The sequence below is a fragment of the Quercus robur genome, chromosome 12 (assembly GCF_932294415.1).
Source record: "Quercus robur chromosome 12, dhQueRobu3.1, whole genome shotgun sequence".
In the NCBI taxonomy this organism is placed as follows: Eukaryota; Viridiplantae; Streptophyta; class Magnoliopsida; order Fagales; family Fagaceae; genus Quercus; species Quercus robur.
In genome coordinates, this window is record NC_065545.1 from 1,904,374 (window position 1) to 1,919,313 (window position 14,940).

The following is a 14,940-nucleotide window of genomic DNA, read 5'->3' on the forward strand; positions in this document are numbered from 1 at the left end:
ACAATAGATTTAATTCTTCTATTTTCTTTTTCACATATATTACAAATTAAAACTTTATAATTTTATTCTCTCAAACTATTATGTTTTGATCCTATCTACTTTTTCATTGGCTCAAAGTTATTGCTTGTTTACTACAATTTTTATTTTCCTTAACATAAATGATTGAAAATTATAATATTCTTTTCTTACCAAGAGACTATATATGCCTTTAATCCTTTCCCAAGATTTACTAGATCTAAGTAGGAGGTATTAGCTTGTGCTTTGGTATATACTCTATTCGTTTTTACATGTAATAAAATATATATATTTTTTTTGTTAATTTTGTGGAAGGGTTGTTATTATTGCTTATTAATGATCAAATTTCCTTCTATCAATTAATTTAACACTCTTGAACCAAGTATGTTGAAGTATTTAAAATTAAATCTTAGTTGGGAAATGTTATATTTGTGAGAATCACTCTTGTTTAATTTGTACTTTGTAGTAAAATGGTTTCAACATTTCTTTCTACAGTGATTCCTTTGTAAACTAATAACTTTGTTGCTATTACTTTAGTTGTGACAGTTAGAAACCCAATGGATGCTTTGGCTACTCTTCGGATGCAAAAATTCGACCTTGTTGTTACAGATCTGCATATGCCTGAAATGAATGGGCTTGAATTGCAAAAGGAAGTCGAAGAAGAATTCAAGCTACCTGTAATTAGTGAGTGCCATTTTACATCAATGATTCTAATTTTAAATAAAAAGCCATTGCTTTCATCTATAAAATGTTCCTCTTAGTGTTATTTCATGTTATAACACAATTTTGTTTATATATTTTAATAGGATTTTGATTATTTAATGCTATAACACAATTTTGTTTATAATTTTTTTCCAAATGTATTATTCAATCTAATGCAGTGATGTCTGCTGATGACGATGAGAGTGTCATATTGAGGAGTTTAGAGTGTGGAGTTGCTTTCTATATAGTAAAACCAGTAAGCCCGAAAGACCTCAAAAATGTATGGCAGTATGCTGTTGCAGCTAAAAGAGGCAAATTTATTGCTATCGAAGAAATCAAAAACATTCCAGCTGAATCATCGGTTGTTTCTTTCGAGGATCAAAAATCTGCAGCATCATCTGTTTGTCAAGGAAAACGTAGTAAAAAGGACTCCAAGAGAAAGGGTGCCCCAAAAATGGGAAAGGAAGATGAGAATGAAATGAATCAGGGAGTCCCTAAAAGGGCAAAGCTGGTTTGGACAAATTCACTTCACTGTCGATTCTTGGAAGCCATAAATCATATAGGCTTGGATAGTAAGAGATCTCTTGCTAATTACAAATACTTTTCCCTCTTTGTTTATGCTTTGCTTAGTTTTCAGTTGCAATTTCTCTATGTTTGCATTTCTAATGTTTATCTTTCTAATTTTAATTCTTCCAGAGGCTGTGCCGAAGACGATTCTTGAGATCATGAATGTGTGGGGCTTAACTAGAGGAAATGTAGCCAGTCATTTACAGGTTTGGTTCTACATTAAATTAAAATTTAAGAAGTGCTATGCTCACAACATTTTTAAAATACTTTCATAACAAATATTAGGTAGCAAGTTGTTACGAGTTTTTAATTTGAATTCATAATTGAAATTATTTTTTTCTCCACCAATAACAACAAATAACAACCTACTACATAGAATTTGTTCTAAAAGTGTCATGAAAATGTTGTATCTATAGCACTACTCTTAAAATTCTCATATGATCACCAGCCAATTAATATATCCTTTTTTGGCTAAGCTTAGGTCTTGGTTGTCAAGTTCTCCTTAACAATGTGCCGTAGTAAATTCATGCAAAATGGAAACAAATAAAAACTATCAAAATTTATTTACTTTTTTAAATGTCATTTGTTAGGATTTAATTATAAAACATGTACAATTGAGCATCTTGTACATTCAGTTTGCTGAACATTATTGAACATAGATCATTAAAAACTCAAAAATCATAAAAGAAAGTTGCAAAAAGATTGTCCTAAAGACGTCCAGTCAATTGTTGAGATGTACGAAACAGAAAATTCTAGAACCATTTATTTTCAAAGAATATTTCCAAGATAAAATCTCATGTCTTTATTTCCAAAAGTTCTTTAGGTTTTATACTCCTTAAATTAGAGATAATTCATTTGTAGATAACGTGGAAAGCCAAATAGCGGATCAAAATCTTATAGAATTTTTAGGGTAATCCATATGCAATCAAATCCTATCATTTTTTTCATTTAACTAATTATGATTTTGTGAAACCATCAATTTTATTAAAAGATATTGTCTTCATCCTAATTAATTCACCTCCAAAGAGAAAAGAAGAAAATGAGAAAAGTAGTGTTAGCTTCTTATGGATGCCACTCACAAATTGATGTTGAAAAAAAAAAAACCCTCAAATTCTTAAAATTAAATGAAAATTTTTGTATTCTAAAAAAGTGTAGCTTTTTTATAAGGGGGAAAAAAGAAACTACAGATGCCATAAGGGAAAAAAAAATTATGGTTTTTAGACCCCTTAAAAAACACAATTGGGTTAACCTAGGTAATTAGCCAAGTTATTACTTAGTCCAAATTCCAAATCTAGGTTATCACAATCAAACAATCATATCATGCAAAACAGCGGAAAGATAAATAATACAATGATATGATCACCCAGGAAACCAAACCGGTAAAAACCTGGGGAGGATTTAACCTAGCTATCCTCAAGGTAAACCTGAATCCACTATGAAAGAATCGAAGTTTTACAATAGGACTTAGACCGCTAACATCCTATTGCTACCCACCAGTAGAAACTTACTGACACGACCACGTACAAACTCTGAGACCACGAACTCCTTCTTTTTTGGATTCTCCAGCAAGTACAAGCACATCCGCTTGTGTTTCTTTAAGTTCTTATGGCAGCAACTGAATAATCATCAAGTTCTTGAACGAACCTCCTTCTTGATAATCCTAAGCTTGTGTAAAGGAAAGTTTCTCATAGATCTCACAAGAGATTTACTCAAATAGCAATATGAACAACACTAAAACGTGGCTAGGGTTTGTCTTATATACCTAGGGCAAAAATACAAAACCCTAAACGTTTTAAATGAACTAAGGCTGAGTTGGAATTCTGCAGAAAACGCATTCTGCCCGATTTTCGATTGGTCGAGCCTAAGCTTCAATCGATCGAACTAGGCCAAATTACTTTATTAAATCTGCATCAACTTAAATCCAAATTTACATAAAAGACACAACTTTGAGCAAGTCTAAACACGACTAAACAACTTGTTTTGATCATGGTTTGCCAACAATACACATTAGAGTTCTAAATATATAAGATTCTAAGTCTTTAGAACCTAACAAAAAATGTCGTCAAGAAAAATCCTCTATCTTTTTGTTTGCATTACATCTGTGTGTTTTGTTTTTGAAAACACACTAGTCAATAATTAGGCATTGTTTTTAGGGCTGTCCACAAGTCGATCCGGGTCAAGTTTATGCCCAACCTAGACTTGACCCAAAAGACTCGGGTGGGAGAAAGCATAACTCACAACCGACCCATGTGGAGCTTTGGATCGGCTGGATCGGGTCTTATTGGTTTCGGGTGCATCTCAGTCAGTTTCGAGTTTGCTACAAGGGTTGAAATTCGGTCGGATTTAGACCAAATCTTGCCAGATCTTGACAGAGCTGGCCAGATCTATCAATATCTGGCCAATATTCCTCCATATCCTTCAAGATCTGGCCGATATCTTGCTATATTTGTCGAGATTTGGCCGAGATCTCTTTATATTGGCAAAGTTTTGAGTTTAGGTTTACCGATTTTCAAACGAAATTTGCAATTTGCGAAAGGCGTCGGGCGGGTCGGGTTCTTGGCGCCGATGACCAACGGCCTACCAAACCATCGCTCAAATTGGGCAGTTATTGGATTGAAGGGCGTTAGGCCGGTCAGTTCTTCAGGTTTGGGCGGGTGCTGGACAGCCCTGGTTGTTTTAGACCTCCAAATTTTAATTACAGTTTGATCAATTAAGGCTAATTAACTATTAATACAATTCTTTCTCAAAAAGGAGGAAGGTTACTTCTAGGAAAAAAAAAATCACAGTGGAACTCATGGGTGACTCGTGGGTAGGCCGGCCTACTTGCGAGTTACTTGTGAGTCACCATAGTTGTAACTAACTTTTGAAATTTCTTGCACTCCTCACATGTCCACTCGCGAGTGCGTCAATCCCGAGCTACTCACAAGTTAGTCTTAAACTCCTCTAAATGTGCAACTCTTCACCAACTCTAGACTAAACCCCTCCACAAAAAATACAAGGAAATAAATGTATAAATTACAATAAAATTGGCACATAATAAAGCCAACAAAACGTAATGAGAAAAAAAATCACAACTTAATAATCTTCCCCTATTTCGTGACAAAACATCTTATAATAGACTTTAGACTTAAACGTGAGTTTGGAAACATTGACAAAACTCACTCACTTAAATTTAAGAATTGTGAAGAACTTGGAACAAAAATACCGATCAAGTAAACATGATATGAACTATGACAGTCATGTAAAAATGACTACAATGATCATTTAACAATGCAAGAGATCATCCAAAATGCAATAATTAATGCACAAAACATATAGATGTATGCATGTTCAACATAAAAACGCAATGCAATGAGAACAAGAAAGCAAATAAAACAAAAGATAACTCAAAGCATCATAAAAGTGTCAAGGCCAAACAACACAGTCACAAGAACAACAAAAAGGAATATTGAAAGTAAATTACAGAACAGTAAACAAACATATTCATAATTGTAAAATAAAACAAAAGATGTCTCCCTCTTAAAGTGATCAACACAAAACAACTCCCCCTGACAAGATGTGTTCTACCCTTGATATATGCATCTTTACTTATGGAATTTCTCTCCCTAAGAAAGTGCACAAAAGACCTATAATTTCTCACCCTTTTTGTACATGAATGAGAAAGGAGTCGATAAGAAAGATGATAAGAACTGAAGCTAAAACCAAGGACAAGAATACATATGGGGCACATGATGTATGAGTAATGAAGCTCAAACAAGAATGAGTATTATGCCACAATGGGCCAACATCCAACACATAAAAACCTCATATTCAAATAGTATGAATTAAAAACAAATAAAAGTGTAATGAATTACCTTGGAGATGAACAAGAATTGAAATGCACTTGTTTTTGGTTGGGTTTTGACGAGGAAAGATCAAAAAAGATGGTTTAGGGGGAAGAGAGAGAGGAGAACTTTTAAAAAGAAAACCACAAAATGCCCATTTAAAATACTGATCCGGGAAACTCTCGAGTGTAAGCCACTTGCCGCGAGTACCACTGCCCAAAGCCCATTTTTCTTTAAAAACAACTTGTAAATTGGACTAACCCCTAGTCACTCGTGAACCAACTGTGAATGGCTCTGCCTAAAACCTGACTGAATGTAATATTTCAAAGAAATTTCACTTGGGAGTGAGTCCACTCATGAGTTACTCGCGAAGCACTCATGAATGACTTTGACCATTATTTTTAAAAACAAATTTTCATGAATTTTTTTAAAAATCAACATAAAATAAAAAACTCAAAATCATGAGACGACAAGGTATAGATAAACACTTCCAAAGACAAAGAAAATAATAAAAATTCTTTTTGATTTAACCACAATATGATTAAGTACAAACACATCAAATTTAAATGAGTACAAACAAATAAATGAGATAGGCATCTGGTGAACAATAAACCTGTGTATCATATTTGAATATCAAGTATGAATTTGTCTGAATTTCTAAAATGATTCTTCAATGACCAACTCATAAAAGGTATACAATAATGACACTAAGACATGAGAGACCCTTAATATGAATAGACAAGAGTATATATGATCCCTCACGTTCAAAAATAATGTGTTGAAATTGATGTTGGTTAGCAAAACATTCTTGGAATATGATATTGATAAGTTTAGAACATACGGAAGTTGAGTCTCAGTTGCAAAAATATAGATAAGAAATTATGATTTTAGTGCAACTTCAACTTACTAAACTTTTTTCTATACATTTGAAAACAGATGCTTTTTTCATAAGTATTTGGCTTTTACATTTAACCTATAAACCATATTATGCTCCACATTTTTCTAGTCAAATTAGTTTTCGAAGCACGACTTTTTCAACTCTTTATCTTTTTTATATTATTTTTGTACTCCACCTTTTCCTATTCAAACTAATTTTCGAAATACAACTTTCTAAGAGCTTTTTAGCATAAAGAAAAACAATGGTGAAGAGAGATATATGAACCATTCTATGAATATGTCAAGATCAATCGAATCAAGAGACAAACAAAGTATGACAAATGCGAATACACATTTACCACAACCATACATAGAAGTCTAGATTTTACTCACAATTACTATAATATGCATATATAACAAGACTAAACTCGTAAATGTATTATGTCATTAGTGCAAAGATATTAGATCAAACTTTACATGAGATATGTGCCTAAACATCATGGTTAAATTTTTAGATTTTTTGTTGTTGGTGTTTTTGGATTTTTACTCACACAAAAACAAATGAAAAGAAAAAAAGCATAAACAAAGCATTAAAAGAAATGCATGATGCACAAATGCATGAGAATGTAACATCAAACGTATGAAATTCTTATACTTCTCAACCAACTTATTAGATTCAGTAAGTTTATCGGTTAAGGTATCCTTTTCACAAACAAACTTGCTGAATTTCTCCTGAAATTTCTTAGTCTTTTTCTTAAGAAGCTTGTAATTAACAATTTTTAAACCATCAAAGGAGTCATGTAACATGTCATATTCAACATCATCATTAACAAAGTGCACCTATGAATTAATGTCTAATTTGTTAGTAATCATTATTGTTTGTAAATGAAAGCATTCATGCACAATCTTGTTTATTGTTTCTTAATCATTATAATTCCTTAGTGATGATTATGTATATGCATGGGAATATTGTAGAAGTATCGTTTATTCCTAAAGAAAGTCGCGGAAAAAGGTCTTTGCACCTCAAAGGGCGTATCCTTGAGATCAAGCTTTGCCTCTGGTCTTCCTCCATCACACATATTCAAAAAATTTCGACAAAACTATCCCCAATTCCCAGAACAAAAACAAAAGAGAACATCTATGCTCCAACTAGGATTTGGAGGTAATTTTATGACACTTAATGGTTCTATCCTTGGTGGTATTCCTTCTAACAGAGCATCTTCAAGTGGAGCTCAGTTTGGATATGGAGAATCCTTTAATGCTCTCAACATAGAACCTACACGTTTTTCTACTAAGCATAATGCTTCAAGTTCCAACTTTGTGCCTCAACTAGGACTTGAGCAATGGCGCTTATTGAACAATCTTCAACAGACACTGTTTGGCAATAGAAATAATTCTCTTCATCAAGCAAATTGTCCAGCTTTTGCTAACAATGTTGGATCGAATTTTCCATCGTTGAGAGATATGACATGTGGCCCTATGAATAATGCTAAGAATGGCCTAGTGAATACTTCAAATTGTAATGACAAATATCCACAACAAACTCAACCAATTAGGCCTCATCTTCTAAATGATTCCCTGTTGAACTCCGACTTTGAAATACCTAGAATTCTCAACCATAGTTATATTCCAGACATTAAGAAAAATATGGGGTCTCTCAACAGTTCTAATGCAGCTCTAAATTTTGGCTATAATAATGGCGTTGATACCGGAATCCAAATGACTAATGGAGAAGAGCTAATTGGAACAAGTGAAAAGAGTTTCAATGACAATGGGGCACCAAATGGTCCTTGCAATGGCTTTGGGATGATGAATGGGCACAGTGACAATATCGCTCTTGCAACAATGGGGAATGAAACTTTTGGTAATAATATGGATCAAGGAGAGTCTTCTTCTGATGGGTTTGAGAAAGCAGACAAATTGCTACCATGGTTTAACGTTGTCAATCAACAAGAAAATGATTTGCAAATCTTGCCAACACAGTCACAGCAACAACCCAATATTGTAAATGGACGAGAAAATGACTATTCCTATGATGATCTGCTGAATGCCATTTCCCTCATGCCAAACTTAGGGGAGGATGATCTCAATGAGCTTTTCTTGGAGGAAACCTACAACCAACCTCCTTCTCAGGTGTGTTGGAAAAAAAAAAATCTTTTATCAAAATGTCACTTTGAGTTTGGTTTTTATGTTTATAGTGGTTCATACATAAAACACAACTTGTTTCAAAATTTATTGAGGTAACAAATTATTACTGAATTTTATATGAGATTACTATCGATATCACTTTATTATTTTTTCATTAACAACAAATCATCTAAATGGTTATGAATGAATTTATGAAATGCTAAAAATACTATAAATTTTATCATAAAAAACTTATAAACTAATGTGATAAGAATATGGTTGGTGTCACCTAATAATATAATAAATAAATATTTTGAATTTTGAATTTTTTTTCCTTTTGTAAGTGATGACAAACTAGTTTGTAAGTAAAATTTATATAGTTAATTTGCAAAATCTAAAAGATCACTCATCTATAAACTTATTTTATATATATATATATATTCTTAGTTGCTTATTTAATAACCACTGTTTTACTTTAAATATGTAGCAACAAGGAGGGGAAGAAGTACCTTTTAAAGAGAATCCTCATGTGAATGAAGTTCAAATTCTTGAACTATCTGGTTCATCCAATCTTGAAGAGAATGCACCTTTAAGTGAACCAACTTTTAGCCAGGTATATGTCTAATGCTTTTCAGTATCAATTTTGCTTTATAACAAATACATCTAAATTATTCTTATAGTACTAAATTTAGTTTCCCTCTTTAGTCTACAAATGCAAGAAAGATTTTTTATGTTCCCAACTTGTTAATAGTTTTCGCTAAAAAAAAAAAAAAAAAATTGTTAATAGTTAAATTTATTGTTCGCTACTTGCTTGTTTCTGGTTTTTTTTTTTTTTTTTTTTTTTTTTTTTTTTTAACAAAAACCTCAAGTAATCACAAGAATTTGTAACCATTGACAATACTCAAAATTTTAGCCTAGAAATTTTATTGTTTGCATTGTCATATTCACTATGATAATTCTTGATGCCAAATTTACTGTCACGGTGTCCATAATCAAGGCGGTGAACAACTAGTGGACTTGGACTTTGATGTCAACATGTTTGCTTTGGCGGAGAGCCCTGATCGTTACCTCAACCATGAAAATTCAATTTTTGTTTTATTTTAAGCATTCTATAATATCTTACTTTCAATGAGTCTACACAAACCCTATTAAGAGAGAAAACTATTTTTGAGTTCATAAATGATTTACCTTTACACTATATAATTTTGGAATCAGACCCTTAGTTTAATAGCTTCTCAATGAAGAATTGAAAATATTGATGTTCCTTAACATTACTTTGAAACACACATTTTTGCCTCCTTATCATAATTAAGTTCCTAACCCTTTTGTTATAATGTGTACAGCAACAACTCGTGAGCTCAAATGATCTCTATGGCATGTATCAGGTGGAGAATAATGTTAATAGCCCATCGAAAAGTCAGGCATGATCTTAAAAAGCTCTAATTTTCTCCTTATTGAATAAATTAATTTTCTTTTCTTTTAGAGTTTCAAAATCTCTTAACTTTTTCTAATGAATTTTTTTTTTTTTTTTTTTTTTCTTCCTGTTAAGGGATGGGAGGATGACTTCATGGACTCCTTGTTTAGTCTTAGCCCCAACCTGCAACTGCTAGAGTGAGAAGGTTGCGATGATCCAAATCTAGTTGCAGAGAAACCTCTTTTTATATATATATATATATATATATATGCATTAATTGAGTTTAATTATATAGTTATGACAAAGTATAATTGTGGTTTCATTTTAACCTTTTTATCAAGGGAGTCAATTTTTACCGGAGACTATTTCAGTTTGGTAAAAAAACGATATATTTCAGTACCGATCAATACCGATATACCGTTTCGGAATTACCGCAGTTTTATACAAGTATAAATACCTTCTTCTTTTTTTTTTTTTTTGATAATATACTTACTTATTTAGTTAAAGTTTGAAACCATGTATTTTATTAAGACAAATTTATAATTAACCCAATCTATACTTCTAACCTCCATATATATATATATATATATATATATAGTTAACCGTTCAAACACCCATCCGATGCCTTGAAGAAAAACTAAAAGTAAATTCAAGTGTCACAAGTACCACATCAAGTGTCAAAACTTGATGGTGCACAGTAAATGCACATCATCTGATGCCTTGAAGAAAAACAAAAATTAAGCTCTGTTGAGGTGCATGTCCCAATACATTCACTGTTAGTTTTTAGACACCTTAACACAATATGTTTAGCCTAATGTTAAGCCAAGTTGATTAACAAGTTTGTTAATTAAAGCTAGGTTAAACAAATATGTGTAAAACAAATATAACACAGAAAGTAACGAACACACAGATCTGATGACCCAGGAAAACCAAATCGGTAAAAAACCTGGGGACGATTTAACCTAGTTATCCTCAAGGTAAAAACAGATTTACTAAGAAAGAATTGAAGTTTATACAATAAGACTTATACCATTAACATCTTATTGCTACCTCTTGTAGAAGACTTACTATCACGACCACGTGACAATTCCGAGTCCACGTATTACTTCTTTCCTTGATCTATAGCAACCACAAATTCTCCTACTTATGACTTTGAGACACCTCTCAAATGTTTCAGATCTTCTTGAAAGTTCTTTATGCAGCAACTGAAGCAATCATTAAGTTCTTGATGTGAATCTTAATCTTGATAGCTCTATGTGTGCCTGTTTGAAGGTAAACACCTCTCACATCTCACAAAAGGTTCAACACATAACTCAATAAAGACTTCTAAAACGTAGCTAGGGTTTTTCCTTTTATACTTGGAGTGAAACACTTAACCCTACAATATGAGCTTGGGCTGGTTTGAGAATTCTATAGAAAATTGGTGATCCACGATTTTCGATCAATCGAGTCTAATTTTTGATCAATCGAGCCTTGCAGAAATTGAATAGTAATTTCCTGCAATTACTCAATACAACACTTACATCAAACCAAACTTTGAGCACATTTAAACCTAGACTAAATGTTTTGATCATGGTTTGCCAACATGTACAAATTGAAGTTCTAATACATTAGTCCCTAAAGCCTTAGAACCTAACATTCACCATTTGGACCAAAAAATAAAGACTACTATCTCGTTTTAAAATAAAATGGGACTTCATCTTTCAAGGATGTAGACAAGAAGATAGGAGTTGTACACCGAAATGAAAAGAAGAAGAGAAAGGGACGATCTTCTTGAGCCGTCTGGTGTGCTGAAATTAAGGAGGAAGACAAAGTGAGGGATGGTCTAGCAAGCTAAAATTTGGACTATCATGTCATCCAACAATTTGGAGATAAAGATCTGTAAGTACCAAAAATTCTATATAAATAAATAAATAAATAAATAAATAACTCATTCACCTTGTACCGGCCCAAAACAAGTTTACCACCAAAACACACTGAAATTCGTCGGAATTTCCAAAATGAGCCAAAATACCCCAGTATTTTGGGCAGTACGAATCGGTAGTGTTTCTGTACTGGTTGACCTGCCAATATAGTACGGAATTGTCTTCCTTGCTTTTTATGGCCCTGTAGTAGGGGTATTGCTGACCCATTTAATGATCGTGTCATAACCTTTCAACCTTAACATGATTTATTAATGAAGCATTTTGACACAAGATGACCTACTTAACACGCTTAATAAATAGGTTGTGTTGGGTTGACATGAATGTGACACAAACCATTTCAACCCACTTAATTTCAAACAGGTTGAATTGACACAAATTCAATCATTTTAAACCGCTTCAAAAAAGCACCTAAGTAATATTGTTATACATTTAATAAACAACAAATTTAATACAAACTCATTACATCAAAATACCTATTAAGCACACAATTTGAAAGTCAATAATAACATCAATTACTTAAAGCACATCGTCCAAAAGTTCAAAATAACATCAAAGTACTTTATAAATATTAAGTCCATAATATAGTACCATCAATCTAGAAATAAGTTATTTACATTCCAAAAGAAGTGCATACACTTAAAGCGAAATTCAAAATAACATAGTTCAACAAATAACATCTATCTAGAAATAAATTTTTTATATCCCAAAATAAGTGGCATACACTTCAACCCTAATTTAAAATAGCATAGTTCAACAAAAATATAGTATCTACAAAATTCATCAAATGCTAAGTATAAAAACTATAACATAGTTTATGTCTCTCTCTTCTTCTTCTTTTTTAGTTTAAAATGTAGGTTGGATATAAAATTCATTTGAAAAATCTAAAATAAAATGAATATTTATATATTATACGAGTTAAACAAGTTATGGTAAATGGGTTATTTTGAGTTAACACAAATAAATTGGGGTATCAAACGTGTCAATTACGATCATGCGGGTTGACCCGCTTATGATACGTTTATTATCGTGTCACTTTCAGGTTGACCCTATATCATATTCGTAGGTTGTGTCAAACATTGACATCCCTACTTACCATGGAAACTCTTTGGTCATCTGACTATGAATGTGAACTAATTTGTTGTAATTTTAATATAGATTTTTCTATATGGTTGTCTGTGTATATCTTAACTAGGAAACTTTGATTCTATATCTTGTATTGCTAGTTTAATAAAATCATTGAGCTGCTTTGCATTCTCTTCTATAAAAAGTAGATTCTATCTACGGAGAAATTATTCAGTACACTATTGTCTACCAAAAGTGACAAAGAAATTTTAATAAAAAAAAAAAAAAAAAAAGTGTTAGCACGTGACATGCTAGAGCCTAACTTTGGATTAGATGTAATTGTCCTATATGAACCTTGTCATGTTTAAAAGATAAAAATAAATAATAATAAAAACTTAAAATTATAGCATAATTGGTTATGTGAAGTTGTAAGAGACCGTAGCCCAACCCAACCTTTCAAATGGTTTGGCATAACTCATGCAAATGGGTGGAGTTGTGTTATTGTTTTTCAAGAGTGAAGGTTCTACTCATTTTATCATCTCCTAAATTAAGGATTTTACATGGAGTCGTCACTTATTTAATTGGAAAAATAAGAAAACCAAAAGGATTGAAAAGTGCATCTTTATTGATGAATTGAAATTTTACATCTTTATTAAAGAATTGAAATTTTACATCTTTATTAAAGAATTGAAATTGTACATTGTGTGTGTGTGTGTGTGTGTGTGTGTGGGGGGGGGGGGGGGGGGGGGGGGACTGGGGAAGTGTACTTAAAGGTAAAGGGTGTGGCCCAAGTCTCAAAATCACAAGTCCATATCCAAGATAGAGTAAAGTGGCCCAACCCATACGCTAAGACAATTTGAGAACCCCGTATCCATGGAAGGCCTCAATAGAACTATCAATGACGATACCTTGGCCCAAAATTCTTGCTGAGGGCGCAATGGGAAAGGCGTAGAGTCAAACCAACAGTCACCTATGCATTTATTAGATACTCTTACCTAATGTCAGTCAAATTAAATGATGAATAACTAGCCTAAACAATAGAAACACCCCAAAAATCTCTACTTATGATCAAAGAATGGCAAGAGAAGTGTTTGATGGGACAAACATCTTCTGCCATCTAGCCAAAAAATGTACAGCTGGAAAGGAGGAAGGAAGGGGAGATAAAAGGAGGAGTTAGCCCGTAGAGAAAGGGGATCCAAAAAACTGAGAAAAAGAAAAAAAGAGAAAGAGAGAAAAATGCACTTTGTAACAGTCTGAATTTCATGTTTTGTACCTTGGGGAGAGATTTCTTTTCAATTATTTTCATCTATTTTATCTATCTTGACTTTCAATAGTTGTTCAATCTTCCCATTGTGGATTATTCATTCCCTCTCTATAAATTAGTTGTGTTGATCAAGAACTTAAGATTTGTTTACACCATTGTGTGTTTGGACAAAATTTAGCTACAAAACTGGTTGTAACCTAAGGTTACAACCTTACTCAATTAAATAAACATTAATACATATTTTAAAAATATAGTTATTAAATTTCATGTTCTTTACACTCTTAATACAAATGTCGAATTTTGTGTCAATCGGATAGTATTACTATATAATCTATAAAATTATATTTTATGCATAATTTTAAACTACAAAAACTTGAAATTTAAACAATTTATTGATGACATAGCTATTGAATTTTAATTTTCTAGAAATTTTGCAAGCATGGAAGATATAAGAAGAAGATGTAATCCAATGTTGGATTGTCAAAATTCACCTCCAATAAAAAGATATTAAGTAAGGTTGTAGTTTTAAACTACAATCAATTTTATAACTAAACTTTGTCCTTTATATTTTTGACTCCCACAATTTGATATGTATGAAACAGGAGATGACATAGACCCAAGAAATAATCAGTTACTTAAAAAGTCCTAAACACCCATGATGGGGGCATTCTTGGCTGGTGCCAAAGATTGGACCTTGGAAGGCAAATTTTTTTTTTTTCCTTTTTTTGTTTAATTTCCAAGGTAGATTAATTGTGAGAGAAACAGAAATGATATAGTTGATTTAAAAATCAAAGAGGCTGAGCCCAAAAGCTCATAGCACAGTTTCGTATCTTCCATATTAAAATTGGTAATTGATTCAATCAAAATATAGCTTGCCATTTTTTTTTTTTTTTTATTTACCAAATGCTGATATTATTTGAATGGAGGATCCATCATCCATGGTAATTGGTCAACAACCTATTGTGGAGAGGGGTCATTCTATGGTATCCCATATTTTTTGGGGGGTACGGTACTTACTTAAATCTTAGTTATAGATTTCACTTGTTATAATCTAGTCTGTTTATTTAATTTTAATAAGATATTTGCTACCAGTCATCTAGGTTTTCTATAAAACCCCAAAAAAAAAAACATACTATTTCTTCTTTTGTCAAGTGCTTGAGAGAG

The 14,940-nt window shown here is 32.2% G+C and overlaps 1 protein-coding gene across 1 annotated transcript in view; it reads left to right on the top strand.

Annotated features, from left to right (window-relative positions):
• LOC126710194 (two-component response regulator ARR12-like) overlaps positions 1-9,538 on the top strand; it is a 33,244-nt gene extending 23,706 nt beyond the window's left edge. The window contains exons 3-8 of the mRNA XM_050410577.1: positions 553-699; positions 897-1,289; positions 1,414-1,490; positions 6,960-8,117; positions 8,599-8,724; positions 9,455-9,538. Coding sequence (XP_050266534.1) covers positions 553-699; positions 897-1,289; positions 1,414-1,490; positions 6,960-8,117; positions 8,599-8,724; positions 9,455-9,538 — 1,985 coding nt within the window. The remainder of the gene's footprint in view (positions 1-552; positions 700-896; positions 1,290-1,413; positions 1,491-6,959; positions 8,118-8,598; positions 8,725-9,454) is intronic.
• The last annotated feature ends 5,402 nt before the right edge of the window (positions 9,539-14,940 follow it).